General features: G+C 48.7%; 2 protein-coding genes and 1 long non-coding RNA gene across 14 annotated transcripts in view; 2 read left to right on the forward strand and 1 right to left on the reverse strand.

The window, feature by feature from the left end:
- Positions 1-6,293, forward strand: part of NCBP1 (nuclear cap binding protein subunit 1) — a 43,978-nt gene extending 37,685 nt beyond the window's left edge. For all 6 annotated transcript variants that reach the window (XM_089318640.1, XM_008263220.5, XM_051856292.3 and 3 more), the window contains 4 exons: positions 1,693-1,807; positions 3,834-3,962; positions 4,824-4,937; positions 5,811-6,293. In XM_089318640.1, the coding sequence (XP_089174766.1) occupies positions 1,693-1,807; positions 3,834-3,962; positions 4,824-4,937; positions 5,811-5,924 (472 nt within the window). In that variant the 3' untranslated portion in view covers positions 5,925-6,293. The remainder of the gene's footprint in view (positions 1-1,692; positions 1,808-3,833; positions 3,963-4,823; positions 4,938-5,810) is intronic.
- XPA (XPA, DNA damage recognition and repair factor) lies at positions 32-27,533 on the reverse strand. 6 transcript variants are annotated; one of them, XM_089318678.1, is made up of 8 exons: positions 27,266-27,531; positions 25,866-25,970; positions 22,745-22,850; positions 19,191-19,356; positions 17,421-17,538; positions 8,057-8,212; positions 1,196-1,234; positions 362-601 (listed from the first exon to the last, which is right to left on the reverse strand). In XM_089318678.1, the coding sequence occupies exons 1-6, from the start codon at positions 27,435-27,437 to the stop codon at positions 8,064-8,066; spliced, it is 816 nt and encodes a 271-aa protein (XP_089174804.1). In that variant the 5' UTR covers positions 27,438-27,531; the 3' UTR covers positions 362-601; positions 1,196-1,234; positions 8,057-8,063. The 6 variants fall into 6 exon arrangements, 4 of the variants coding, with proteins under 4 accessions (XP_089174810.1, XP_089174804.1, XP_089174802.1 ...); XM_089318676.1 differs by lacking the exon at positions 1,196-1,234; XM_089318671.1 differs by lacking the exons at positions 362-601; positions 1,196-1,234 and adding an exon at positions 4,021-6,017.
- On the forward strand, positions 6,392-13,219 carry LOC149128819 (uncharacterized). 2 transcript variants are annotated; one of them, XR_016224448.1, is made up of 4 exons: positions 6,392-6,530; positions 6,906-6,962; positions 12,229-12,333; positions 13,088-13,219. It is a non-coding gene; the product is annotated as an uncharacterized LOC149128819 (long non-coding RNA). The 2 variants fall into 2 exon arrangements; XR_016224447.1 differs by lacking the exons at positions 12,229-12,333; positions 13,088-13,219 and adding an exon at positions 8,837-8,974.
- Positions 27,534-27,578: the final 45 nt, after the last annotated feature.

Consider the following 27,578-nt stretch of genomic DNA (forward strand, 5'->3'; position numbering starts at 1 on the left):
CTGTCCTGTCTTCTAGCATTTTAGACTGAAAGTTTGTGCACAGATTTTTTTTAATATTTTATTTTAAAAGGCAGAGTTAGGCAGAGAGAAAAGGAGAGGTCTTCATCTGCTGGTTCACTCCACAGATGGCCACAACAGCCGTAGCTGTATCATCCAAAGTCAGGAACTAGGAGCTTCTTCCGGGTCTCCCAGGCGTGTGAAGGGGCCCAAGGACTTGGGCCATCTTCTACTGCTTTCCCAGGTCATAGCAGAGAGCTGGATCAGAAGTGAAACAAACGGGACTAGAACCGATGCCCATATGGGATGCCTGCACTGCAGGTGGCACCTTTACCCACTACGCCACAGCACCGGCCCCCAGATATTTTTTTTAATAGAGATTTATTTATTTTTAAGGGCAGAGTCATTAGGGTGGGGGTGAAGATGGAGGAGGAGGTAATGAGAGATCTTCCATCTGCTGGTTCATATCTCAAACGCCTGCAACAGCCAGGGTTGGGCCAGGCCAAATCCAGGAGCTAGGAACTCCATCTGGGTCTCAGGAACTCAAGTACTTTGGCCGTCGTGCACTGCCCTGCCAAAGCGCATTAGCAGGAAGCTGGGTCTGCTGAAGAATGCAGTAGTAGGAGCTCAGACCGGACACTCTGATAGGGATGCGGCCATAAGCCACTGTACCACAGTGGCCCACCTCATGCAGAGTTTTATCGTCCACTTCGGTTGTCATCTAGGTTAATATCTGTAGAAAGAAGTACTAATCTCCGCTATATCCTGGAGTTAGGAGGTTGGTTTATAGATGCAGAAGTAGCTGAGAAGGTTATTTTAGAAAAACCATTTGTGCACCTTTCTAGACATACTGGAAATGCACTTTAAAGCACATGCAGGGTGAACTTGATGTTTGAGCTATTTGCTAAGACAACATAGAGATGAATACCTCATTCTTACGGGGCATTAGTCAGCAGCTGTTGACAGTGAGTTTAGGCTTTCCAAGAGTATATGGTAGTTAAACAGTTAACGTATGTGAAGTGAGCCTCAGGTTAAACCACCACGTGGAGAAAATTTTAACGTTTAGCATTTACATTTAGTAGAGAGAAAATTGTTTCTGTTGCTACTGTTAGTATCTTTCAGTTTGCCATTTCAAGCCAATCTATTTAATAGGAGATTGAAATAAGAAAAATGAGACACATTGTTGCCCTCAGCTCACCTGAGATTACCTGTGCCTAATGTGAAGATAGGTGCTTATCTACAATAAAAAGGAAGTCATCAGTAGTGCTGGAGAAATGTGACTAGTTCTGGCCAAAGACTACACTAGTCTTTAAGAACAGGTTATGGGAGTAGGCATTTGGCATGGTGGTGAAGTCACCCCGTGGGATGCCAACATCCCATATCAGAGTGCCTGGCTTTGAGTCCCTGCTCTGCTTCCAATCCTGCCTCTTGCTAATGCACACCCTGGGAGGCAGCAGTGATTGCTCAAGCACTTGGGTCACTGCCACTCATGTGGGAGACCAGGATGGAGTTCCCAGCTCATGGAATTCATCCTGGCGCAATTCCAGCTGTTGCAGGCATTTGGGGAGTAAACCAGCAGATGAAAGATAGTGTCTCTGCCCTTCAAATAAGGAAATCAAGTTTAAAAAAGGTATTAAAATTAAGGTTTTATGTCTGTGACTTCACATAATAATCAAATACCATTGTTACTTTAAGATTGTTTGTTTGGGAAATCTTGCATTCTACGATTCGTAAGATGAACAAACACGTTCTGAAGATCCAGAAAGAGCTAGAAGAAGCTAAAGAGAAACTTGCAAGGCAACACAAACGGGTAGGTCTTGGTTGACTCATAAATGCCTCAAGAAGGCGGACTAGAAATGCTGGAGGACATTAAGGCCCAGTACCTTGATTGTAAAGCTGGTTTTTTTCTGAGGCCAAATTATGCAAAGCTGTTTACAGAGGCAGAGGGAGAAAGAAGCAGGTCGTTGGTTGTGTGGTGAACTTTTTAGGAAGCCACAAATTTTACTTTTCCATAGTCCACCATTTCAGGGTCAGCTGCCTGCTCGTACTTCCCAAAAGGAGAGGAGAAGGGATGAGAACACTTCTGATAGTCCCTGTACTGGAGGGGGGAAGGGAGGAGACTTGCCCTGTGCTGCGTGCAGGGGTGAGGCGGTCAGTCCATGCTGACCAGCTGCTTCTAGTAGTGAGACGTTAGTGTTTCAGTGAGCTGGCTGCGTTCTGTGGCTGAACGTGATAGTGCTGGTACAATGGCCAGATTTTCTAGCATTATAATGTGTATTTACCAGGGTAGGTTTTAAAAAGGCTTCATGCATATGTGAACCTATAGCCAGTTTGAGTGCCAGTCTCTACATATGAATAAATACACTTGAATATACATACTCAGCTGTAAATCTACTCAAAAACCTAAACAACTGCAGGTGAACAGTGTCGTTTCATTTTATAGATGCAAACATTGAAGCTCAGAGAAGTCAGTTTGATCAGGGTTATTCAGCTAGTAAGTGACACCTGGAGCGAGGTTCTGACCCAGGTCTGCCAGACTGCAGAGACTCTGCAGTATTCCACTGTTCTCTAGAAAGGTGCTGTCCAGGAGTGGCCTTGGGGACTATTTAGTTACATGAAACACAATTTAGAACTCGGTTCCCTGGCCAGACAACCTGCATCTCCAGTGTTCAGTAGCCACATACAGCTAGAAGCTGTAGTTAACAGACAGCACGGGTTCGTTTAACATGTCCCTGGTTGCAGAACATTTGGCTGGGCACCAGTGCCCCTTCGTGTTAGAAGGCATTGCCATACCTAGGTGCCTAGAACATAGTGGACTGATCTCAGACAAGTGCTGTCAGATCAGGGGGAGTCTGGTAAGTAAAGCATTGATAGAGCAGACTCCTCTAAGAGTAGGGGAGGCCATCATCTTCTAGAGGGCTTAGCAGGGTTTCGAGTCGGTGATGTCTGCCTTTGCTGAAAGGACCTTGGTATGCGACATGCCTAGAACCAGGTTCTGGCTGCCACTTCCTGTTAGGTGACGCTAACAGAGTACCTCTCAGCCTGTTCCCTTCTCTGGAAAGTATAAATTGTACTTTGGTTTCGGTTTTTGTTAAGTTTTGTGGGGTTTGTTTCATTTTATATACATTTGGAAGGCAAAGAGATCTTTCATCTATTGGCTCACTCCACAAATGGCCCATATGGCCATCACTGGGTCAGACCAAAGCCAGGATCCTGGAGCTCCTTCCAGATCTCCCCCTGTGGGTACAGGAGCCCAAGGACCTGGGCCATCCTCCACGGCTTTCCAAGGCACATTAGTAGGGAGCTGGATTGGAAGTGGAGCAGCTGGGATATGACGCAGGGCTCGTATGGGATGATGGAGTCAGAGGTGGTTGCTTAACCTGCTCTGTCAGAGCCCGCCCCAATTATGCCTTGTTTTTAGAAACCTAAGCAGATGCTATATAGCCCTCCAGGTGAGCTGGGAAAGGATTATTAAAGCGTTACAGGGATGCATCGAGCCCATGGTTGCCTGCAGATTGTTGAGCAGTCTATTTTGAATTACTACATGTTAGTCACAGCCATTTCTGCTTAGGACAAGGAAGAGCAGCCTGTGGCTCATGAGCTACAGAAGGGCCTGCCCAGCTTTTCCATCTTGCCTTTAGGGGCTGAAGGGTGAGCAGACTGCCTCCCTGTTGCTACTGTGCAGACGGTCAGATGGTGATGATGTAGCCAGCAGCCTGCACCATCATTGGACAGGAGCCACTACATTGCCCTGGCCTCAGCGAGCACCCCTTGCTCATGGGATTTTAATACACTGCAATCCTAAAAGCTGTTTTGTGTTCCTTTGCCTGCTGTAGCGAAGTGACGATGACGACAGAGGCAGTGACAGAAAAGATGGGGCCCTTGAGGAGCAAATAGAGAGACTACAGGAAAAAGTGGAATCCGCTCAGAGTGAACAAAAGAACCTCTTCCTCGTCATATTTCAGGTATCGTGGCCTGGGACATTGTACGTAAACCCAAACAATGCATTTCTTAGGCATAAAAAAATGTATAAGAAGGTTTGTTTATTTGAAAGGCAGAATATACAGAAAGAGAGGTCTGCCATCTGCTGGTTATTCCCCAAATGGCTGCAGCTGGGCCAGTCCAAAGCCAGGAGCTTCCAGGTCTCCCACGTGGGTGCAGGAACCCAAGCACTTGGGCCATCCTCCACTGCTTTCCCAGGCACATTAGCTGGCTCAGAAAGTAGAGAAGCCAGGACTTGAACCTTGCCTCACATGGGATGCTGGTGCTATAGGCCAGGACTTTAACCTGCTGTGCCATAATCACAAAAGTACATACTCATTTACAGAAGTTTTGAAATACAGAAATTTATAAACAATAAACGTTCATCACTGGGAGGTGCAACATGTCCCTCCAGCTGCTGTGCTGGTAACCTGTACTCTTGCATGAGTGTTTCTCTGTGCTGTAAAAGCAACTTGGAGTTGCTTTTGTTAAACATTTGCTGCATATTTAATGATTATTTCCTGTTGATTATGTAGATGATTCTCCCCGATAGTTTTGTACATAGACTTCTGTTAACATTTCTGATTGTCTCCTTTAGAATAGATGCCAAGAAATACTATTAGTAGTAAAAGCAATTTAGAAATTAAAGATCTTTATGTACTGCCAAAAAAATTGTACCCACTCACATTACCACCATTCTAGATCGATGGTGTCTAATGAACTATGAAAGCTAGGAGCGCATGTCCCAAAGACAGGTTGGAACAAGCAATCCGTTGAGGTCTCTGTCATGAATTTGTTTCTGGTGGGTGATGCTCTAATACTTCAACCTCATGTACCCTTTCCAGCGCTTTATCATGATCTTGACTGAACATTTAGTACGATGTGAGACTGACGGGACCAGTGTGTTAACGCCATGGTACAAGAACTGTATAGAAAGACTCCAGCAGATCTTCCTTCAGGTAAAGTCCTTAACAAGTCTAGAGTACAGATAAGAAACCAGGCGAGCTCCCTACGGTCTCTGCAGTTGCAGGACAGGCAGCAGAGTGCTAGTACTCCCTGACCTTTTTAAAAAAATTAAATTCTTTAAGTCTCTAAATAGAAATTCCCTTAAGAAAAAATGTTCATTTTATTTGAAACACAAAGAACTTCCATGTACTCGTTTGTTCTCCAGTGCCCGTAACAGCTTTGGAGGGCGGGGCGGCAATCTGAAGCCAAGAGCCTGAAACTTAGTCTGGGTCTCCCTCCTGGGCTGCAGTACTTAAGCCATTACCAGCTGCTTTCCAGAGTGCACGTTAGCAGGAAGCTAGAATTAGAGCTGAGAGACATGAACTTCAGCACTCAGATACAGGACATGGGTGTCCCAAGCAGTATCTTTACTACTCTGCCAAACACCCACCCCCCTAGTTATTGTCCATTTTTTTAAAAAACCTGTCACAGCTCGTATTTCTACAGCAATCTCCGGGTGTATTCAGGTATATATAGGAGCACATAAAAGAAAACCTTTCATCTTCTGATACTTTATCTTCCTAGGTCTTTTGCTGTCTGCCTGATTTTTAAAAGTTATGTCTGTAGGGTCCTACTTAATCTGTCACAACAGTAGTAGGCAGTAGCACCTGCTTGCTGCACTTTTACCTAGAAGTTGATAAAGAACTGGATTAAGTTGTTGAACATTCATGGGTCTGATTTCTCACTGTATTTTCTTAATGTCAGGGCTTCTCGGTAGCTCAGTATTCTCTCCTCGCTGCAGTGTGTGTAGACTGCTGGGAAAATGTTCTGCACGATTGCGTCTGTGCTTTGTCCTGCCCTAAAGTCCCCTTTTTCTGTGTTTGCAGCATCACCAGATAATCCAGCAGTACATGGTGACCCTGGAGAACCTTCTCTTCACTGCTGAACTAGACCCTCATATCCTTGCTGTGTTCCAGCAGTTCTGTGCTCTGCAGGCCTAGTGGTCCTTTTCTCCCATCAGGATTTTTTAAGTATCTTAAAATAATTTGTTTTTGCTGGTTTGAATGCTTCTTTCTTGTAGTATCCTTTCACCTCTTAAGGGAAACAAAAGGGGAGAGAGTAAGGAATATAAAAAGCAATTATTTCCTAATGACAATACTGTGGCGATGACTATGATGTGTTATATGTGATCAATTTGGTATTTTTCCCTCCTTAAGGCACCAAACAGATGTGAGGTATGTGAAATACTAGAGGTCAAGCTTACATTGTAGCCTAGAGAACTGATGGGTTTATCACAAGGTAGTATAGCTTTTCACAGCTCATGGATAACCTAACCTGGCTGAAATAAAGCTAAAAATATGTTTTTTAAACCTTGGTTTTTCATGATTTTTCTCATCTAGAATTCTTTAAAGTTGGTGGTGATCTTTTTAGTATATAAAGTGCTGTTTAACAGAGCAGCTGTTCCAAAATTTGAACATCAATCACGTGGGAATCTTCGACGCTGTCAAGGAAGAGATGTCCTCAGTAGGCGATTCTGGGTTGGGACTCATGGTCGTAGAGCATCTTTTTGCTGCATGGAGCCTCTCAGAGGAAGTGTCTAAAGTCATGTGAGTTTCATTATGAAGTAGAACTGAGTGGCCAAACTCCCTAGAACTCTATTTGAAATTAGATGTGCGTTTTGATTTGGGAGAGCCTGTTCCAAATGCTGAGTCTATTTGGTGCTGAGACTTAAATGACTGTTTAAAGAATTGTCAGTTAGTGATACTGTTTTTTTTTTTTTTTCTTTTTTAACTTTAAGGATTTTTTTCCAAGCTCTGATAAAGCCATCATAGTCTTTTGCGATTACTGTATATTTTAATAGACAATAGGAAATAATGATTCAGAAGACTGGAGCTGCATGGCAGGTTACTAGCAGAGAGGGCTAGAACCCAGGTTCTTGACCACATTTTCCTGTTTGTTGTTTCTCCTTCCAATTGCTTCAGCACCAGATGAAATCAGTCTGAGGTGGTTCAGCCAGAGAATATCCACTGGCAGCTCCGGTAACTATTTGACTTTGTTACCCTTTCCTAATGCATTGCAGAGTTTGGCTAATTCGGCCTAATCCACATTCTACATAGTGTGGGGCTTCCGTTTTTTCTTATCTCCTCCTCATGCATAACGGTTGCTTCTAACAGCTGGGCAGTGATGTGACCCTCTGCATCTAAAACAGAGGGATTGAACTTGGACGAAATAAAGGTACCCGAGCAAGCATCTCGCTGCACATCATATGGTGCATTCAGTACTGTAAGAACAGGCTTTTGTCATGTGACTATAGAAAGATGAGGAATGACCTTGCGAACCCAGATACAGTAGATGTGGCTGACAGGATTGTCTTCGATTGATGAAGGTGAACACTGGGCTGCTGTATTTAGACAAACAGGACCCTGGAGTAATGTGCCCCAGGACTCAGGGCTGTATGGGGAGGTGCATCCACCTGAAAGCTTTGACACAGCCTGATTCCAATGCCTGGGGTGACATGAGACTGGAGGTTCTCATTCTGTTCCCCTAGAAGTACTGTTGAAAGCCTAAGCAGAGTGCTTGCCTGGCATTAGCAGAGTACAGAGTACATGTTAGCAGTACCTGCAGACTTTGATCCATGTGCCCATTTTAAACTGGCACTTGAAAAGGGCTCCCCAGACACTAGGGTCAAAGCTGACACCTACAACTCACTGTGCATTCCTCTTTGTCAGGACTTTTTCCAGCAGTGGCTCCCCACTGTTCCCATATCTTGCACATAGAACTAGTCGTATACGCTGATCCAGACTCTGGGCACAATGGACTAGCACCATCCCTGTTTGGTTCCTGGGTTGAGAACACGGTGTGGGGAGCTGTGGCCTTTTTACTACATCAGTCTGTGTTTGCCTCAGTCTCATTCGTCCTATTTGCTTCTCTGACCTACCACACTACTGAGCTACCATCCTTATTACTAGAAAAATTAATCCCAGCCCTGGTATTGTCTTCAGTCAGTCCAGTTGGACCCTGCCTAAAACGCCTACACTTTCTACTCTGGCATAATTTATATGGTGTTTCCTTCATAATTCTGTACAGGAACAATCTGAACTTCCTTTATTTCAATACAAAAAAAGTCACTAACCTAAAAATCACATTTTTTCGTATGTCAGTTCATGGCCACACACGGTACAGCACTTCCGGTACATGTCGTCGTCTATGTTTTCCTCAGGTCCATACTCGTGTTGGTGAGCAGTTGTTTCCCTTTTCCACACACTGCTTCTCACTGCTCGCCGCAATTCTAGGATGGAAAAAAATAAAGTTTCTTTGTGATATTATTCAGCTGAGTCCAAAAGTGAATCCATCAGACCTTCAGCCATATATGTGTATAGATGAGTGTTTAAATCATAGATGGTTTACTTTATAACAAATCAAGTAGTTGATAGAATTGCGGCGGAAAGCAGATCAACCTTGAAGTGGTATGCATTGAGAGATTCAGAAATGGGTATGGGGGATAGAGATGAACAGAAGTAGATCAGGTTGAGAAGTGAGTCACAGAACAGATGTGTCCAGGTACATGTGTCACTTGAAGCAACATGAAGAGTGAATCCATGGGGATAACTAAGAAAATGGAGTTCTTTAAGTTCTACATTTACAACTCGAGCTACTTCAGGAGGCAGGCTGAGCTTTGCTTGCAAGGAAACTAGAGAGCCGAGAGCTCTGCCCCTCCATGCTGATCTGTTTCCAGCTTAAGGCCTGTTGCATTAGCACTTTCCTAAGTCTGTTATGACCTTGATTCTGTGGGATGGCAGCACTATTGTAGAAAAGAACAACTGTGGCAAAGGACACCTAAAGATAAGGATCAGTGACTATTAGAGCTGAAAATAACCACAGCGTTAGTATTTTACTTCATTTTGTTTTGCAGGTAGGGAAACTGAACAAAGCTAGCAATGTGAACCCAGATCATCTTATTCCAGTGTCTGGAGCTCTTTCCACTACATCCTGTTCAAGTCACTTTACAGAGAAAAGAATGCTGTGAAAAGCAACCAAGGCAGCCCCCTCTTACAGGTTCACACTGCACATTACCTGAAGAAGCCAAATGCACAGCACTGACAGGAGGTGACAGGCTGGTACCGTCTCAGTCTCTAGTTTAATGAATAAAAAAGCAACACCACTTACATTTCTGTGTTCCCCAATGATGCACCCAGCTAGTCCTGTCTCTGGCTAAGAGTGTAACAGCTGCCTTTGATCATGTCACCCATAAAACCATACACCAAGAATCACGTTTTCTTAATCCATTCTAGATCTGTGAAGTAGTACTACTTGAATCTTCCTAATTTCAGTATTTATTGTAAAAATAAAAGCAAACATAGGGCTGTGTATCAGGCACTGTTCCACACACTTTAAATGCATTTAACCATCACAACCCTTCAAGGCAAGTACGACTATCATCCCAGTTTTACATATGAAAAAACAAAAGCAGAGAAGCTAAAAACTGTCCCCAAGTTCAAACAGCTAGAGCTAGTTGACAGCAAAAGTCCACTCCAGCTGGGGCCCACACTGCTAACCGCAGGTGTGCTGCCTCCCCATGCAGCCGCCGTGGAAAGCGCCTTCCCTGAGCATCCTGCTGCAGTGCGTGCACACCCTCCTAGAGACCTCCCCACCATCCGAAGGGGAAATCCCATTACTCAGTCCCCGCTCAAGTTCTGAAGGCCCCTGACTTCTCTAGGTCTATCTAGAATGCCCTTTTATTGCGCTTTAGGCTGTTTTACAAATAAGTGAGACGCTCATTTCCTTCTGGTTTCAGATAACAGGAGAAGAGCTTTTCTTGGTTCTGAAAAAAGGTATGCTGACCACTTCCCTTTATTTCCCCACTGGGAAAAGTCCTGAAGATCTGACTGCTACTTAACGCATGCCAAGCTAACTTTTCTGCCTATTCTGAATATTACATGTACTTAGAGAAGTAAGAAGGAAAAGTTAATACTAAACCAGAAACCCTATTTCTTAGCAATAATTCAACTTAAGGTTTTACACTGCTTTCTTACAGCTAGTCTGTCCAGATACAGTATTTTTAAAAAAGCACATCTTCTGTACTTACTAGACTTTACTGGAAAAACTTCTGCCACAGAGGAAGAAAGATCTGAAATCCTTGGGACCAGGAATGTGTGCATGTACATAACGAAGTATCTTGGCTGGGCTCCAAGTCTAAACACAAGATTCACTTACATTTCATGTATACTTTGTACTATATTCTTTGTATACCTGCATTGTGGCTGCAAGCCATCTGTCCATGAGGTCAGGCACAAGAATTTTTTTTTTTTTTTTTTTTTTTTTTTTTTTTGACAGAGTGGACAGAGACAGAAAGGTCTTCCTTTTGCCGTTGGTTCACCCTCCAATGGCCGCCACGGCTGGCGCGCTGCAGCCGGCACACCGCGCTGATCCAAAGGCAGGAGCCAGGTGCTTTTCCTGGTCTCCCATGGGGTGCAGGGCCCAAGCACCTGGGCCATCCTCCACTGCACTCCCTGGCCACAGCAGAGGGGCAACCGGGACAGAATCCGGCACCCCAACCGGGACTAGAACTCGGTGTGCCAGCGCCGCAAGGCGGAGGATTAGCCTAGTGAGCCGCAGCGCCGGCGAGGCACAAGAATTTTTCATCTGGCATCCCACACTGGTGCAAAATTTCGAATTTTCAGACTTGGAATGCTTGATCTAATAAATGGTAGGCTTGTCATCTTACCTGTCCTTCCCTTTCTGAACAGCCTCATGCTGAAGCCAGCAAATGGACAAAGCAGGCCTCCCTAACAGGGTGGAGCAAGCCCAACAAGGGGAGGGAGGGCTCCCTCCAGAGGTCAGCTACACACAGGGGCTTCAGGTCACCAGAGGACGGAATGGCAGCCACCTTTCACACTGTCAGACACTTGAAGGGGGAAAATTGGGATGAACCTTAAAATTTTAGAGCTGGAAGAATAGTACGAATTGGGGGTTTTTAAGGTGTATGTGTGTACATGGAAGCAGAGACAGAATTGTACTCGTGTTTTACACTAGAAAGCAGTGAGCCAGTGGTGGCTTGTTGAAAGATCTAAGATTCCCACTGAACCAAATGAAATAATCAGCACAAAAACAGTTCTTGGCAACCATGATACTAAACACTCATCTGGGAAGAATTATCAACTGACAAATGCTCAGTCTAGGAGGGAATAAGGGGAACTGGGTTATTTATGAGTCCTAACAATTTCTTATCAAATTAAAATTACCACCACTGTTGAGGGCAGATGGACACTGTGTGAGTCCCTGAGAAAGGCATACCACATACAGTCCCCGGACTGAGACACAGACTCCAAGTGAGAAACACTGTTTCTAAGACGACAGGGCGGGGAGGGGACTCAGGAACAGTGTCATACGAGGGCTAGGGCAATGCAGAATGAAGGCGTTTAAAGCCAGTAGCTGAGTCTGCACTGTGTCCTTTTCCACGAGAGAAACACTGGAAAGGACATGACTGGACTGACTCACAAGGCTAGAATGTGGATAAATGCTAAGTGCTACGTCTACTAACATTAATAAGGCTTTGGCTATGTTAAAAGAATATTAGGAAATCTACACTGTATTTAGGGTTAAAGGGCTGTGCTGGAAACCCACTTTCAAACAGTTCAGAAGAAATGTGTTTAAAGAGCACACCAGTGACAATGCAAACAGCACAGCGTGCTGGCAGGTCACTCTGGGTGAGGGTCCAGGGTTGGTTCTTTATACTGTGAAGAACTTGAACAAAAACAGCTAGCTTGAGGGGGATTCCACTAGCCAAACCTGGGGAATTTAAGCATCAAAACGAATAATGAACTCTCATACATTCACCTGAGACTAAGACTCCATGAGGTGAACTCAAAGATTTTGTCTCTCAAACAGGAGGAAAAGAAAGGCTCTTTCCAAAAGAAGCCAAATACTAATTACAGAATAATTATATTACACATAATGTAATATGTATAATTAACAATTATAGAAACATCACCATTTATGTATCCACCGCAGCACACACTAAGGAAGACTCATCATACACTAAAACCGCCGAGTAGCGGGAGGAAGGATGCTCCCCCGGGTCATAGCTACTTCCTGCAAAGGGAAGGGTACTTTTGTAAGGCAGAAATTGGGCAGAGCTGAGCGGCAGTAATGAGTTGTGTTCTGAAGCACACGGGTGATTAAGGTTTACAGCCCTTGGAGAGAAGGAGATGGAAATGCTAATTATGCTGATGAAGTGAAAACATCCTACAACTGTGGGTCAATAAAAAGAACTGGTACCATGTCTTTCCAAATGTGTTTTGACAGGATCACCCAGCACACCAAAAGTAGTCAACCATTCTGAATCTAATCACAAGGATCCAAGCTGCTGGCAAATCTTAAGTGGAGAGATACTATACAACAGCCAGCCAGGTGATTTTTTTTTTTTTTTTTTTTTTTTTTTGTGGACAGAGAGAGAGAAAGGTCTTCCTTTACCGTTGGTTCACCCTCCAATGGCTGCCGCCGGCGCGCTGCAGCCGGTGCACCGCGCTGATCAGATGGCAGGAGCCAGGTACTTATCCTTGTCTCCCATGGGGTACGGGGCCCAAGCACTTGGGCCATCCTCCATTGCGCTCCTGGGCCACAGCAGAGAGCTGGCCTGGAAGAGGGGCAACTGGGACAGAATCCGGCACCCCGACTGGGACTAGAACCCGGTGTGCCGGCACCGCAAAGTGGAGGATTAGCCTAGTGAGCCACGGCGCCGGCTATAGATTTCAAAAACATCAATCCTGTGGGAGAAAGGCTCAGGGACTAGATTGAGAGGCTGTCAGGTCAGGGTGGGGTTTGGTGAAGCAGGAAGGTGCCACTTGGGACGCCACAGCCAGGATGGGTGCCGGGCTTCCAGCCCCAGTTCTCCAGATTGCAGTTAACGCACCACCTGGGAGGCAGCAGTAAGAATTCAGCTGCGGAGACCAGATGGAGTTCCTGGTCCCTGTCTGGGGCTGCTGCAGGCACTGGGGGAGCACACAAGGCTGTCGTCAGTATGTATCCTCCTCCAGTGGGCCCTGGAACCAACACCTAGTAAGCTACAAATGGCACTGTACAGATTTATGCTTAATTAGCACTTACTGCTAAGTTTCTTGAGTTTGAACATTTTTTAGTTATGGAGAATTGCCATTATTTTTAGGAGAAAAAAAACAATAAAAGTATGGAAGTCACATCGTGTGCAAGTAACTTGTGTGTGGTTCAGCGAAATTGTGTAAGATGAAAATGAATGTGGCCAAATGCCAACAGGTGGTATATGGAAAAACCTCTTAGCGGTTCCTAGGGATGTCCCATTACTTCATTTAAAGACAACTTAGAGAAGACAAGTCTGCGGCAGCACCATGGGCGCACCTGGAGGAGATGCGGGAACCCCAGGCAGGAGCACACAGCCTAAGCGACCAAAAGTCCAACTGAGGCTGGAGGGCAACAGAGAGGCTTTCCATGTGACCCCTCCATATCCCCTTGGCCTTGAGTTTCATACCCACACAGCTGCTAAGGACAAACTGTCCTGGACATTTGTGAATGTGTTCACGGTCACCAGCCTTGTACTGGTGCCTTCAGTGATTCCTTACGTTTGTGACTCACTGTAGCTTATCATTTAGTTTTGTCAAAGAGGCAGCCTGTGTGCAAAGAAACCCATGCTGCTTATGCGGTAGACTTGGTACAAGTAGCAGAGGGAGACCAGACACTTCTGAGTACTTGACCGGAGAGAACCTTGGTAACTGAAGAAAGAAATTACAAACGACAAGGGAACATGTGAAGCTATAGCTGCATGTGTTCTCCATAAACTAAAGCAGAGCAACACGACTGTGTCCCACAAGCTCTGAGCAGCCCTAAACTGTCATCACCACAAGCCCCAGGCCCAGACCATCAGGCTGTTTGGCAAGCAGCGGCATACTGAGGAAAACGTGTAACTAAGCGAAAGCCTTGTCTCCACTTTCACTGTGAAAGAAGGCCTGTAAACCCAAGACACACTGTTGGACCACCTGAAAATCCGCATCCAGTATCCAGGCCAGCCAACTGAGCACATCAACACCATCATTTCTGCTTGGCTCTGAGAAGTCTCACAAAGCCGAGCTGATCACAGACCCCTCGTGCCCCTGACACCAGCGGTGGTGCACACTAAGATCCACTCCGAAGCTACTGAGCAGATCACGTTCTGAAAGCTTTATGTCAGCTGCTTTGTGCATCAGATCCGAAGGCCAAGAGCAACGAGGGCCCAGCAGCTTTCCCACTACGAACCTTTAAACTCGCTGCTCTTCCTCTGTGCTGAGCCTCCGAATAAACGTCACATAGGCCCCTTGTTCCTCATCTCCGCTGTGGCTCCTCCCCACCACAAGCATACCCAGCAATCTCAGAAGACCCCTGCACACCAGACACCGGGACCGCGGCGGGTCACAGGACTCAGACCTAGGTCTTCACGCACACACACAACATTCTTGTAGACACCTGGGAAATAACACCATGTGCGGGATCACGCACAGGCCTTGGTTTTCCTGCTGATTAGCAGCAGCAACTTACTATAGTGATTTTTCCAAAGCAAATTATCTAACTTTCTACTTCTTTCAATTAAAACTGTGCAACTCTTGAAAAAGTTCTGTTCATGTTAATATGTTTAAATATATACGTTTATCATGATAGGAAAAACATGAAACAAATATCACTGATTCGGTCAAACAATTTAGTTAGAGTTACATGACATCTTGACCAGCTATAGAGTTAATGGCTAAGAAAAAATGGCAGCTAGCCCTCATCTTTAAATATTCCATCACTGTGCAGGCCCATGCCTCTAGGTCATACTTACTTTCTTCATACATTGTTGTCTATACCAAAGTGGTTTAAGGAGGCAGCAGGGAGGGAAGAGGCGAGGCGACTCCGGGTGGCTGGGTTCACAGACCCTCAGTAGCGGCTGTGGCCATGCCCTCCTCCCCCACACCCCTAAGGAGCCTGGGCATTGCTTTATCCTTCAGGCTCTCCTTGCAGCTGAGAGGAAGGACTAGTGTGGAGCACTGAAAAGATTAAAGAGAGGAGCCAGAGTTTAAACAGGTCTTTCTGAACCCTCTCAATTGGTCCTTACTGGGATCTTTGAAGATTGTGGCACAACACTGACAAATTTGGGGACAGTTCTCTAAAGAAGTGCTCTTACACGGCACACTTCCCCACAGGAGACTTGGCTCCACCGCCGTAAACTGCTTACTTGCCGAGTCAGGAATTGGTATGTAACCACACTTCTACAGAGATGTACGTAAACTTCATCAGCGTCTATAGTGCTTCCATTTTTATTAAAGTTAAAGGGTCTGTACCTAGAACAGACGTTAAATGTGACATTGTCTCTGAGAGTAGGATCTTGGGATGGGAGTTCTTGGTAGTTTTCTGACTTTTCTGCACTGTACTTGATTCCTCTGGTGGTGAAAAGGGGGAAACACTGCTCACAGAGAGGCTTTTCAGACATCCGAGTTACCCAGCTTACCCTCCAAAGCCTCTTCTAGGGTCCTGCAAACAAGCAGGGCATGTCACGGCTAGGACACGTTGAAGTGGATCAATTTAGTATATAGATATAGCCCAGTATGTGCAGGAAATACGTACTAACTCCCCACCTCTTAGGCTGTGCTGGGACGCTACCTAATTACAGCACCAAGAAATCCGTTTCCTGGGTCGGGAGCGGAAGGGCCCTGTGCTCCTGCAGCAGCACGCTGCTCATCAGCACCAGGGCTCCCCTGACAAGCTGGGATTCAGCCTTTCTGTCAGCACTGCCTGGCACTTTGTAAATACTGGATGGACTGAGGGATGGACAGAGACTCACAGACACATACACGCATTATCGGATGCCTGGATAAATGAGCAGAGGCAGAGGGGCAGAGGGGCCAGGAGATGGATGGCTGCCTGCAGAGACAGGTGCACAGGTAGAGGAAGGACTACAGAGGACGACTTTCAGTAAGAAAGCCTGGCTCCAGTTCTGCCGATCACCTCCTCTGCCAAGTCACTCTCGCCACGCTCCAGGTCTTTTAGTCATGCATAAAGAAAAAGTGGGGGCAGGGGTTGGCACAACAGTTAAGATCTCACTTGGAGTCTGCAGCCCAGATCATGGTTCCTGGCTTCAGGTGCCACCCATGCTTCTGATTCCAGCTTCCTGCTGATGAGTACCCAGGGAGGCAGTGCTGATGGCTCAAGTCCTCGATCCCTGCCACCCACATGGGGGACCCAGATGGAGTTCCCAGCTCCTGGCTGGGGCCTAGCCTGGCCCAGCCTTGGGTACTGTGGGCATCTGGGAAGTGAACCAGTAGACAGAAGGTCTCTGTCTCACTGCTCTTTAAGTAAAATGAAAAAAAAAAAAAAATTAAGAGAAGTGAGAACTGGCTGGAACATTTAAAAAGCTGTGATTAGACTCACTGACATCCCAAGCTCCTTCTGAAGCTGCCAGATGAGACAACTAAGACGTAGGCCACGTCTCTCCTGTTTTCCCAAGGACGGAAGAATCGGTACCTGTTTTCTCCAACACTGCTGACCATACTTAAGATTTAATTGATGCCAAGTCCTTGCCCAGGTATACCATCCTCCACCTTAACACTGCTCCTGTTGAAAAACATGGTTCACTTTAAGATGATGGCTTATGGCCGGCACCATGGCTCACTCGGTTAATCCTCCGCCTGCGGCGCTGGCATCCCATATGGGCGCCGGGTTCTAGCCCTGGTTGCTGCTCTTCCAGTCCAGTTCTCTGCTGTGGCCTCAGAGGGCAGTGGAGGATGGCCCAAGTGCTTGGGCCCCTGCACCCGCGTGGGAAACCAGGAGGAAGCACCCGGCTCCTGGCTTCGGATCGGCGCAGCACAGGCCATAGTGGCCATTTGGGGAGTGAACCAACGGAAGGAAGACCTTTCTGTCTGTCTCACTGTAACTCTACCTGTCAAATAAAAAAAAAAAAATTGATGATGGCTTACGACTTTTGAAAAATGCAGCAATGTGGCTGGCAACATGGCATAGCAGGTAAAGCCTCCACCTGCAGTGCTGGCATCCCATATGGGCACGGGTTCGAGTCCTGGCTGCTCCACTTCTGATCCAGCTCCCTGCTAATGTGCCTGGGAAAGCAGCAGAGATGGCTGAAGTGCTTGAGCCGTGAACCCATGTGGGAGACCTGGATAAAAGCTCCCAGCTCCTGGCTTCAGCCTAGCCAGGCCCCCGCTGTTGCAGCCATGTGGGGAGCAAACCAATGGATGGAATATCTCCGTCTCCCCCTAATTCTGCCTTTCAAGATGAAAAGAAAAGCAAGAAATGCAGCACTGGGGTGTGGACCGGGTCTCAAGTGTCAGCCTACTGAGGGACAACTTTAAGTCATCTCACCCGTGAGAAACCGCCTTCCCATCTCCTGGCGACACTGTGTCTTTAAACAGGAAGAAGCAACAAAGGTTTTTGTTTTGTTTTGTTTTGTTTTAACAGAGTAGCAAAAACAATCCTTGGTGACATAAAATGGAGCCACTCACCTCTGACTTTTTTATCAAACTTCTTCTGTTTCATTTTTTCCCGGTTTTCCTGTCGAACTTCCTTGGCTGCTTCCAGTGCATCCTGACTGCCCCAGACTTCAAGGGACCTCTTCACGACCTGCAACACGGAATCCACACGTGAGCCAGCTGCCCGGCAGGCCTGCAGAGCATTCCAACTGGCAAACCCCGAGCTCCTGAAGAATGGTGGCAGGGCGATCTGAATCTGTGACCGCCGCTGTGAGTGCAGGTGGCGTTGGAGGACAGCCAGCAGCGCCACACCCCGACTGCATGGCCACCAGGAGTCGGCAGACGTGGTCGGTGGGCTCGCTGCATTGTGGCAGGCTCAGCAAAGGAAGTGTGTGTTGACAATGAGCCAGGTCGGCCCTCCAAAAACGTCCAGCCACAGGAAATACAAGTTACTGCCCCTCTCCTGGGTCGGCAGCTGTTTCTGTCCACTTACTTTGCATCAACAGAACACCTAAAAGTTCATCCTAGTTATAAACCTCTGGATTACATCCCTTGTCTCTTTAGAATACTTGTTACATTTTACGGGAATAATTTACATACCAAGATGGTCCTCACAATATGTTAAGGGGACCACAGCACCAATCAGTGTAGCCAGTCTCAGCTATTCTTAATAAAGCGATATACTTCACAAGGTAGAGGACATCATGCTGTCCACACTTAGTGTCCCTGAAAACGCCACATCAGCGTACTTACTGTGTGGGACTCTCACAACTCTGAGTCGGAAGTGGCTCTGAAGAGCTGGACTCTGAACCTCAGGAGTTTAGGAATCCTAAGGGAGACGTCTGCACCTGCCGCTCCCTTGTTATGTAGGCACAAGTCTGCGACTTACGACAAAAACCACGATGCCCTTTACCTTACAAATCCCGATGACACTGGCTCAGTAAGTGTGAAACAAAAGCACCAAGGATCAGTTTAATTAGTAATTTAAAAAAAAAATAATGGTTAGTCTGATTAATAGTTAACGAAATTTAGTGTATGTTTTGCTTCACAACATGCCTTTGTAATCTTATTTAAAGATAGAGGATATTCCAATTCAAACTGTTCCAAAGTAGTGCCTCCCAATAACTTAATGGGACAAAAAGAACACTGTGATGTGTGCCACGTGACAGGCCAGGAGGCTGCTTGTGTCCCCGGGCACCTGCCCAGGCTGGAGCAGCCCGGAGAGGAGCTGTCCCAGCACCTAGAGCCGCTCTGCTGCGAAAGGAGGGAGGCAGACCTGCCCCCTGCCCTGAGAGTGGAGTGGAGGGTCTTCAGAACATTCGTGAAGAATGTCCAGTATGAAAAATGAATGCACGTGTCAAACATCTGTGCGCCAAAATAGCCTTCCCTGTGAACTCCATTTCTCCACTGACTCTCAAGTCCTCTTGCGCTAAACGCAGACACCAAGCAGCATTCCAGCTGGGTCCAGTGGAATCCCGGCATTCGTGAAATTCCTGGGATTCTTTTTTTTTTTTTTTAAGATTTCTTCTTTCTAGGGTGGGGGGATGAGGGGAACAAGGTCTGACTCCAATTCCAAACTCTTTCCAAGTTGTACCACTCACAGTATCACCTAACAGTAACACATCTGCCCCAAAGTGTCTCGCCAAAAAGCAAAATTAGAAAACATCCCTGAATTTGTGACTGACCCATATGCAAAACAAAAAGAATCTCTTTTACTGTCTGAGCAGAAACCAGTTAGAACCAGGTCATGGCTAAGCCACCACCTGACCCAGAAGTAAAGTTAAGAAACAACGTCTCGGGGACCTGTAGTTTTAAGTAGAGTTTCATATCACCCCACTGCGAATGATGAGGATTCTTCTTCACGATAAATTTAAGAGCTGGTTCTCTTTTTTCCAAATCGCAGTCTTTCAGAAGGTATTCTTGTTTTGCCTCTGTTTTGGTTATAAGCTTGTGTTTATCATCAGCATCTCTGAAAACAGATTAAGGCCATTATATAAATGCGTGATTTTTAATAAACTGAGTTTTCAAACAGTGCAGTACCTGCACGCCCAAAGGGACACACACGGCTTCCTCCAACTCAGTCACCCGAGCAGCCCAAGGAATCCAAGAGGAACAGTCTCTTCTGAGAAGTCCCCTCAGCAGCACACTCCGACCATTCACAATTTAAAGGGCTGGCACTGTGGCGTAGTAGGCTAAGCCACCACCTGTGATAGGTACCAGCATTCCATGTGGGCGCCGGTTCGAGTCCCAGCTGCTCCGCTTCCGATCCAGCTCTCTGCTATGGCCTGGAAGGGCAGTGGAAGATGGCCCGAGTCCTTGGGCCCCTGCACCCTCATGGGAGACACAGAGGAAGCTCCTGACTTTGGACAGGCCCAGCTCTGGCCATTGTGGCCAATTGGGGAGTGAACCAGTGGATGGAGGACCTCTCTCTGCCTCTGCCTCTCTGTAATTGTTTTTTTTTTTTTTTTTTGACAGGCAGAGTGGACAGTGAGAGAGAGAGACAGAGACAAAGGTCTTCCTTTGCCGTTGGTTCACCCTCCAATGGCCGCCGTGGCTGGCGCGCTGCGCTGATCCGAAGGCAGGAGCCAGGTACTTATCCTGGTCTCCCATGGGGTGCAGGGCCCAAGCACTTGGGCCATCCTCCACTGCACTCCCTGGCCACAGCAGAGAGCTGGCCTGGAAGAGGGGCAACTGGGACAGAATCCAGCACCCTGACCAGGACTAGAACCCGGTGTGCCGGTGCCGCAAGGCGGAGGATTAGCCTAGTGAGCCATGGCGCTGGCTGTAATTGCCTTTCAAGTAAATTAATAAATCTTAAAATTACTTAAAGCACAAAGTCCAGCTGGGCAAGAAACCAGAAACACACAGGCAAGGTCCCACTGCCAAGCTTCCAACTGGCACATACCTCCTCCAAACCAAGCCAACAGTGGAGACACCGGTCCCACTCCCTGGTTATCCACCCGCCTGCCAGGCACCAAGCACACAGCACAGAGTAAAGACCGCCTGTATGAACAATGCTACACTCTGGTCAGGAGAAGGCAGGCTATAATGAGTATCAGAACAGCAGGCAAAAGTGCTGTAAGAACACAGAGGTTAGAGAAGGCACAGGGATTTGCACACAGGCCACGTAGACAGAAAAGGCCACCAATGAGACCCCAGAGAACACTCCTAGCAGAGGGAAGCACCTGCAGGGGCTCTAGGGTGGGGGCCTGCTTTGCACCTGGAGCTCAGAGTGCAAACCAGAGCACTTCCAGGCGTGGGGGACACGACGTCATGCCAGAGCCCTGTGAGTCATGGGGAAGCCACTTCCACGCTAAAGGAGATTAGAAACCATTTTCTTAAAGGCTAGGGCAAAACAGCCCAGGGAGAGGACACCAGGGATGCAAGGGCGGGGCAGGCAGTGGGCAGAGTCCAGTCAGAACACTCCTGCAATGGCCTGGCGGCAGGACGCTGGCCTACACTAAAGCAGTGTTAAGACGGGACAAGAAGGTGACGGATTCAGCAATGGTTTGAACATGGAGCCCAGTGGGTTTGGAATTAAACAGGGACAGCAGAGACACAGCCAGTGAATGAAGTTGGTCTTTACTGTAATGGTAAACACTGAAAAGCAAGCACGTGTCGCAGAAGGGAGAACCCAAAGGTCTAGAAGGTTCTATCACAAAACCCCAGGACTTGAAATTGGATGCATAAGCTAAGGGAGAGGGCACACAGACTACCTCGCTTCAACTACAATCTTCAAAGATCCTAATGGAAACAGAATGGACAGCTTCATTCCTAGTTACTTTTAACACAGAAGTGTTTTTTTCCAGACTACTCCGCAACCCTCTTTAAATTGACACAACAGTTGTTTTATTTATGGGAATTTATGTGGCGCATCACTCAGTGGTCTCTTAGGATTATTTTTCTTTTCACATGAAAGGCAGAGACAAAACAGTCCACCTGTTGGTTCACTCCCCAAATGCCCCCAACTGCCAGGGCTGGGTCAGGGGAAGCCAGGAGCCCCGCAGTCAGTCCAGGTCACCCCCTGTGGGTGGCAGGGGCCCAAGGACTTGAGGCACCAACTACCACCTCCCAGGGAGCAGATTAGCAAGAAATGAATCTGAAGCGGAGGGCCAGGACCCGAGCCAGGACTCGGATGTGGGATACGGGTGTTCCAGGCAGCACTTTAACCACCGCGCCAAACGCCCACGCCCACCCCACTGTGGTCTTCGAGGAGTGACATCGGTGCTGTGAGCCTGCAACACCGTGGCAATGGGAAATGGGCTTTGAGCTGATGACACCAACTGGAGAGCCAGAGCATCCCCAGCCACGTGCATGGTCACGAGCGCAGGGACAGCAGCTCCTCTTCTCTCTCCCACGGCTTCCACTAACAAGCCGGCGACGGCTCCCAGTGCAGCAGGAGGGACTCGGAGGGGCGCTCCCCCGGCAGGGGAGGGTGGACCTAGGACTGGTCAAGGAAGAAAACCAAAGTGCAACAGCACTGACCCAGAGCTCTCAAAAGGGCGCTGGGGTGGAGGGGGCTTTGTTAAGACAAACCTGGGGGTGAGGGGGGGGCTGCTCCAGGCAGCTGCTCCGAGCCCCAGCTGCCCCACTCCAATCTACTCCCTGCTAATGTGACTGAGAGAGCATAGAAGATGGCCCAAGTGCTTGAACCCCTGCTACCCATGTGGGAGACCCAGAGGCAGTGCTGGACTCCTGGCCTCAGCCTGGCCCAGCCCTGGCCACTGGGACCATTTGGGGAGCCAATCAGTGGATGGAAGGTCTGTCACCCCTCTCGCCACCTCTGTCACTTTGCCTTTCGAATAACACGCTGTAGGTACGACAATGGAAACCACTAGGAAGGCCCAGAGAGACTCCAGGACAGGGACTTCAGGGAGAAAGACAGCAACGCAGGCTCTGGGGGAGTGAACAGCAGAGACAGGCGAATCCTGTGCGGGGCAGGGCGGGGGGGGGGGATTCTTTGGGGATGTGAAAGGGACGCAGGCCAGGCGAGAAAGCTCGACAGCGGAGCCTGCCCTCATCTGCTGAGTGCAAAAGGTGAGTGGGAAAGGGGGTTCCGAGGGCCTCTGCATCAAAGGCGCCGGCACGTAACGCTGGGACACATAACGCTCGGAACCCGCGCTGAGAGACGGGAAAGGCCCCGCAGACCCGGAGGCAGCCTTCCTACGGGACGGGGCTACCGCAGCGCGCACAGGCTGCCTGTGTATTGGGCAAATGGAATCCAGAGACTCTGGGACACTCCCAGGAGAAAAACCACAATTACTCCGAAAGCATCAACCCCTCCCCCCCACCCCCAAGAAAAGCGATCGTTTTGCACGCATTCCACTCCTGCAGAGAAGCTGACGTAAGATACGGACCTGCAGTTATCACAGGTGGCCAAGTCAAAGTGGCTCATGAGGTACGAGTCCATAAACTCCTTCCCACACTCTTCACATATGGCATAGTCAAACTCCAGGACCGGCCCTGGGCACAGGAAGCGGAATCAGCATCCTTCTGTTCCCACTGCAACAATACAGTTTCCTCTAGCAGTTTCCCATCGTGTATCTTTATCGCATTTAAGGCAAAGACGAAATAAATAACTATGTAACCTCGTGCTCCAACCACGCAGGGGAAAAACAAGGCCCTCAACAACTGCTGAGCCCCAGCTGTGGTGGTGGTGTCCCACCGCTGCAGTAAGCAATCACCCAGGCCATGGCTTCAGACACTAACTGATCAGCTCCGCAGGCCTGCCAGCTGCATGTGGGCGGGGCTGCTTCCGCAGGGGACCACCCCACCCCCCCACCCCGCCGCATCCCTGGACTCCAGGCAACAGCAGCTTCTCACATCCCAGCACCGGCTCACTCCCGCAGCGTGCATCCCCTGCCGGTCCTTTCAAGGGCTCCATGGGGATAGGGGGTCCACACAGACAATCTCATGGCCTTTGACTTTACTCCCGCCCACAGTGCCTTCTGCAGGAGAAGGCAATGCTTCTACATTCACAGGCTGACGAGGGCAGGAACAACGGCGTGGGCACCATTATTCCACCTGCTATGGTGAATTGGTGAATGTGGCTAAAACACAAGGGGTGCAAGGGATCCGCCTACAGACTGGGGAGACAGGGCGCCAACGTATAACACGGTCAAGGGCAGTGCTAGCAAGGGCAGGCATCTGGCACAGAAGTTAGAATGCCACCTGGGAAACCCAGAGTACCTGGTTCAAGTTCTGGCTCCTCCACTTGCAATCCTGCCTCCTGCTAATGCTCACCCTTGGGTTGGCAGCAGACAACGGCTCACGTACTTGGGTCCCTGCCACCCACAAGGGAGACCTGGATTGAGTTCCAGGCCCCTGGCTTTGGCCTCGTCCAGCCCTGGCTATCACAGACATTCTGGGAATAAACCAGCGAGCAGACAGATCTCTTTGGCTGCCTCTCTGCTTTTCAAATAAAATGAAAATAAATTTTTAAAAAAATTTTAATGAACAAGGCAACAGTAGAAGAGACACTACAGAATTCATTTCCTAATAGAAAAAAATATTTATTTAAAGGCAGCATGACACACACACAGGGCAGGGGACCACTGATTCACTCCCCAAATGCCTGCAATAGCTGGGGCTGGGCCAGGCCAAGGTCACGAGCCAGGAACTCCATCCAGGTGTCCCACAAGGCTGGCAAGGACCCAGCTCCCTGAACCATCACCTGCTGCTTCCCAGGGTGCACATTAGCAGGAGGCTGGATTAGAAGCAGGGTAGCCAGGACTCAATCAGATACTCCCACAGGGGATGCAGGCGTCCCAGGCAGTATCTTAGTCCCTATAGCAAACACCTGGCCCCATGAGAACATTTTTCTCTCCCTCCACTCCAGCCTCTATCAACGGGGGAAACAGCCTCCTCTCAATCTCAAGTGCCGGGTTATAAACTCCTGAGGGGACACAGATGAGGATGCTTGAAAAACTGTGAAAAGTAGAATTTATTTTGATGCAAAAAAAAAAAAAAAAACAACCAGAAATCCATGCAGTTTTTCCACACTGTGCACTTTCATGAACTTCCTGATAACCCTCACGTGCATGAGTCTAGAGAATTTTTGCACCAAATTTATCCTTTCATTTCATTTTCCATGAGTTTTTTGAAGTACCCTTGCAGAGCAGTTTCCAAACTTCCTTTTGGCCCCCTTCTTCTGGGTACTATACATCTGTCTATATCCCTCGTAGAATAGGACACTCAAATATAAATATTATAAACCTTTTACTCTCGACTTCTGAAAATAGTTTACACACAGAACAGGGCTACTCCAGGCCGGCGCCGTGGCTCACTTGGCTAATCCTCCACCTGTGGCGCCAGCACCCCAGGTTCTAGTCCCGGTTGCCCCTCTTCCAGGCCAGCTCTCTGCTGTGGCCTGGAAGGCAGTGGAAGATGGCCCAAGTGCTTGGGCCCTGCACCCCATGGGAGACCAGGAGAAGCACCCGGCTCCTGGCTTTGGATCGGCGCAGCGCTGGCCGTAGCGGCTATTTGGGGGGTGAACCAATGGGAAAAGGAAGACCTTTCTCTCTGTCTCTCTCACTGTCTATAACTCTATCTGTCAAATAAATAAAATCTTAAAAAAAAAAAAAAAAAGGAACACACCGTCTTGAGGTGGGTGCGGTGGTGCTGTGGGGCAGCAGGTTAAGCTGCTGCTTGGGCACCTGCATCAGTTTGAGCACCAGCTGCTCAGCTTCCAGTCCCACTTTCTGCAAACGCATTCTGGGAGGCAGCCAATGATGGCTCACGTGTTTGAGCCGCTGTGTCTGAGCTCCTGCCATGCCTGGAGGAGACCCAAGTGGACTTCTGGACTTCTGACTTCGGCTTGGTCAGTCATTTGCAGGGGGTGAACCAATGGAAGGAAGACCTTTCTGTCTCTAACTCTGCCTGTCAAAAAAAAAATAAAACAAACAAAAAACCAGGGCTACTCCCTACCTCGGTGAATGCACATTTCTGTTGCCAGACACAAAGCCTGGAATCGGTTTTTTAAGCCATTCTATTATACTATTGGCTGTCGAACTTACACTCAAGTCACATTTTTTAATCTTTTTCAGAATGTGAAGGTACCCCGACTCTGAGGATATGTTCAGGTATAAGTGATTTACCCAGCATTAACTTTACATAAGAAGTAACATTCTTTATGCCACTCCTCATTTATACTTTGTAAGCTGCTTTTTTTCCTTCAAATAGCAATAAAAGAATGTCCTGAATTTTAACTCTTAGGTTCTGGCCCCTCGTTTCAGACTAGCAGGAGCATTTTGCCTGTGCGTCCCTAATGTAAAGCAGACAGTATTAACCTCAAGCACAAAAACAAGAGAAATAATCACTTCCATACATGTGGATGTTTGATTTTTTCTAATCCACTGACAAACTTTATCACTGTTAATCTGCTCACTGATCAAATCAATCTGACATCGACTTGCGAAGAGTTAGGCATGTGACTCGAAATCAGCAAGCTGGGCACTCACTTCCGGAAAAACGCCTCACCTGGCTGATGCACAATGTTTCCTACTTTATGCTCCTCCTCTTCCTCTTCCAGAATGAAGCCTCCTCCTGTGTCGATTATCTTGGGGGCTTTCACATTAGCCACGCCTACAAAAAGTGAGAGAGGCCAACACATGAACTTGGTAAGCCAATCCTGTCCCTTGTGCATAAACACGAACTTTGCTTAAACAGATCAAAAAAGACAAAGATGTCCACTCTCAGCACTATTTCCGTCCTCCTGGAAGGTGAGTGAAAGAAAGCACGCACTCGGCGAGGGAAGGAAGAGAAGGTGACAGAGGGAGCTGGAGGGCTGAGGCTTCCTGGAAAAATGACCCACTGGAGAAAAGCTGGGGGTTAACTGGGATCACGCTTGTACTGGGAGCCTCAGACAAAGGAGCGAGATGCACGACTAAGTCTCCCAGCCCCAGAGGCAGGCGCTGGAGGCCTGAGGCGCTGAGCAAAGGAGGAAGGCTGTGGGAGCACCCAGGTGATGTGAAAGTGCTCCACTAGGGAGGGCAATGCAAAACTCTGCAAATGTGTTAAACAGGAAATAAAGGAAGTATGGGCTAGCCAGGCGGGCACTTACAGGCAAACACACACACACACACACACACACACACACACTGGCAGGCCGCAGCAGCACCCACAAAACAGGATATGATGTAGAATCAGACATGGAGAAGGCGGGACGGGCTCCAGAAGCCAGGGGATATAATGTGGATACCACCCCCAAGAGCAAGGCCAACAAATACAGCATTGACAGACAGATACAAGCAGCCAAAGGCCGTCCCAAGAGAGGGGGCAGAGGAAACCCAGCTTCCACAGGGTAACTTCCCAAGGCCGGGAGAGACGTCCAGGCTAGGAGGCGCTGGTGGGCGAGGCTTCGGCGCCCCGCCCCGGGGTGGCGATCCTGATTAGCTAACGCACTTGAACGTGGACAACCCCCTTCCCTTCCCTGGTCTCGGGTACCCCAGCGGTAAAACGGCTGCCTTTTGCTTTCCTGCCCGTCTCACTTTCCGGGTTGGCTGTGACAAGCTAGATCACGTGGCAAAGGCGGCGGCCGCCGCAGGTGCGCGCCTCTCCTCGCCCCGGGAAGGAGCCGCACCCGGAGGCGGGTGCAGGATCGCAGGCCTCAAAGCTTTAGACAGGGCCCGCTCCGGGGAGCAGAGGGGGAAGACGCGGGAGAGCCGAGGCGCCGGCGGGAGCCGCGAGCTAGCCGGCCGCGGCACCGCGAGGACGCCCGGGCCGGGAGTCAGGAGGCTGGGGCTCTACCGCGGAATCGCCCGGGTCTGCACAGGTCACGGCGACAAGGCCAGCCGGCCGGGCTCGGCCTGATGGCACCGCGTCTGGGCCGCGCGAGCCTGTCGCAGGGGGCCAGGGAGAGCGAAAGGAAGGGACCAGACCTCCGGTAGCCGCGCCCGCCGTCGCCGGGTAGGGCCGGGCCGCCAGCCGGGCCTGGCGCAGCATAAGCGCCCGCTGCCGCTTCCGCTCGATGCTCGCCCGCACCGAAGCAGGCAGCTCCGCGGGTTGTTCGCAAGTCGCCGGCTCCAGCGAAGAGCCCTCTGCTGCCGCCATTGTCGGCCTACTCGGAGGACCGTGGCCCCGACCTGGCGCAGGCGCACTGTGCGCCCAAGCGTGCCCCTGGCTCCGCCTTTGCGCCGCTCCCCGGCCCGGGGTGGGGGGGGGCGTGGAGACTGAGGGGGCGGGGCAGAGAGG

Source organism: Oryctolagus cuniculus, chromosome 1, assembly GCF_051225735.1.
Source record: "Oryctolagus cuniculus isolate XC-2025 breed Fujian yellow rabbit chromosome 1, ASM5122573v1, whole genome shotgun sequence".
Lineage (NCBI taxonomy): Eukaryota > Metazoa > Chordata > Mammalia > Lagomorpha > Leporidae > Oryctolagus > Oryctolagus cuniculus.

Excerpts from the sequence above, each read along its gene's own strand:
- XPA (XM_089318676.1), bottom strand. The coding sequence starts at position 27,437 with ATGGCGGCAGCAGAGGGCTCTTCGCTGGAGCCGGCGACTTGCGAACAA. Across the intron at positions 19,357-22,744 it reads GCCACCTGTGATAACTGCAG|AGATGCTGATGATAAACACA; the intron begins GTCCGTATCTTA and ends ATCTGTTTTCAG. Across the intron at positions 17,539-19,190 it reads AACTCTACTTAAAACTACAG|GTCGTGAAGAGGTCCCTTGA; the intron begins GTCCCCGAGACG and ends TCCGTGTTGCAG.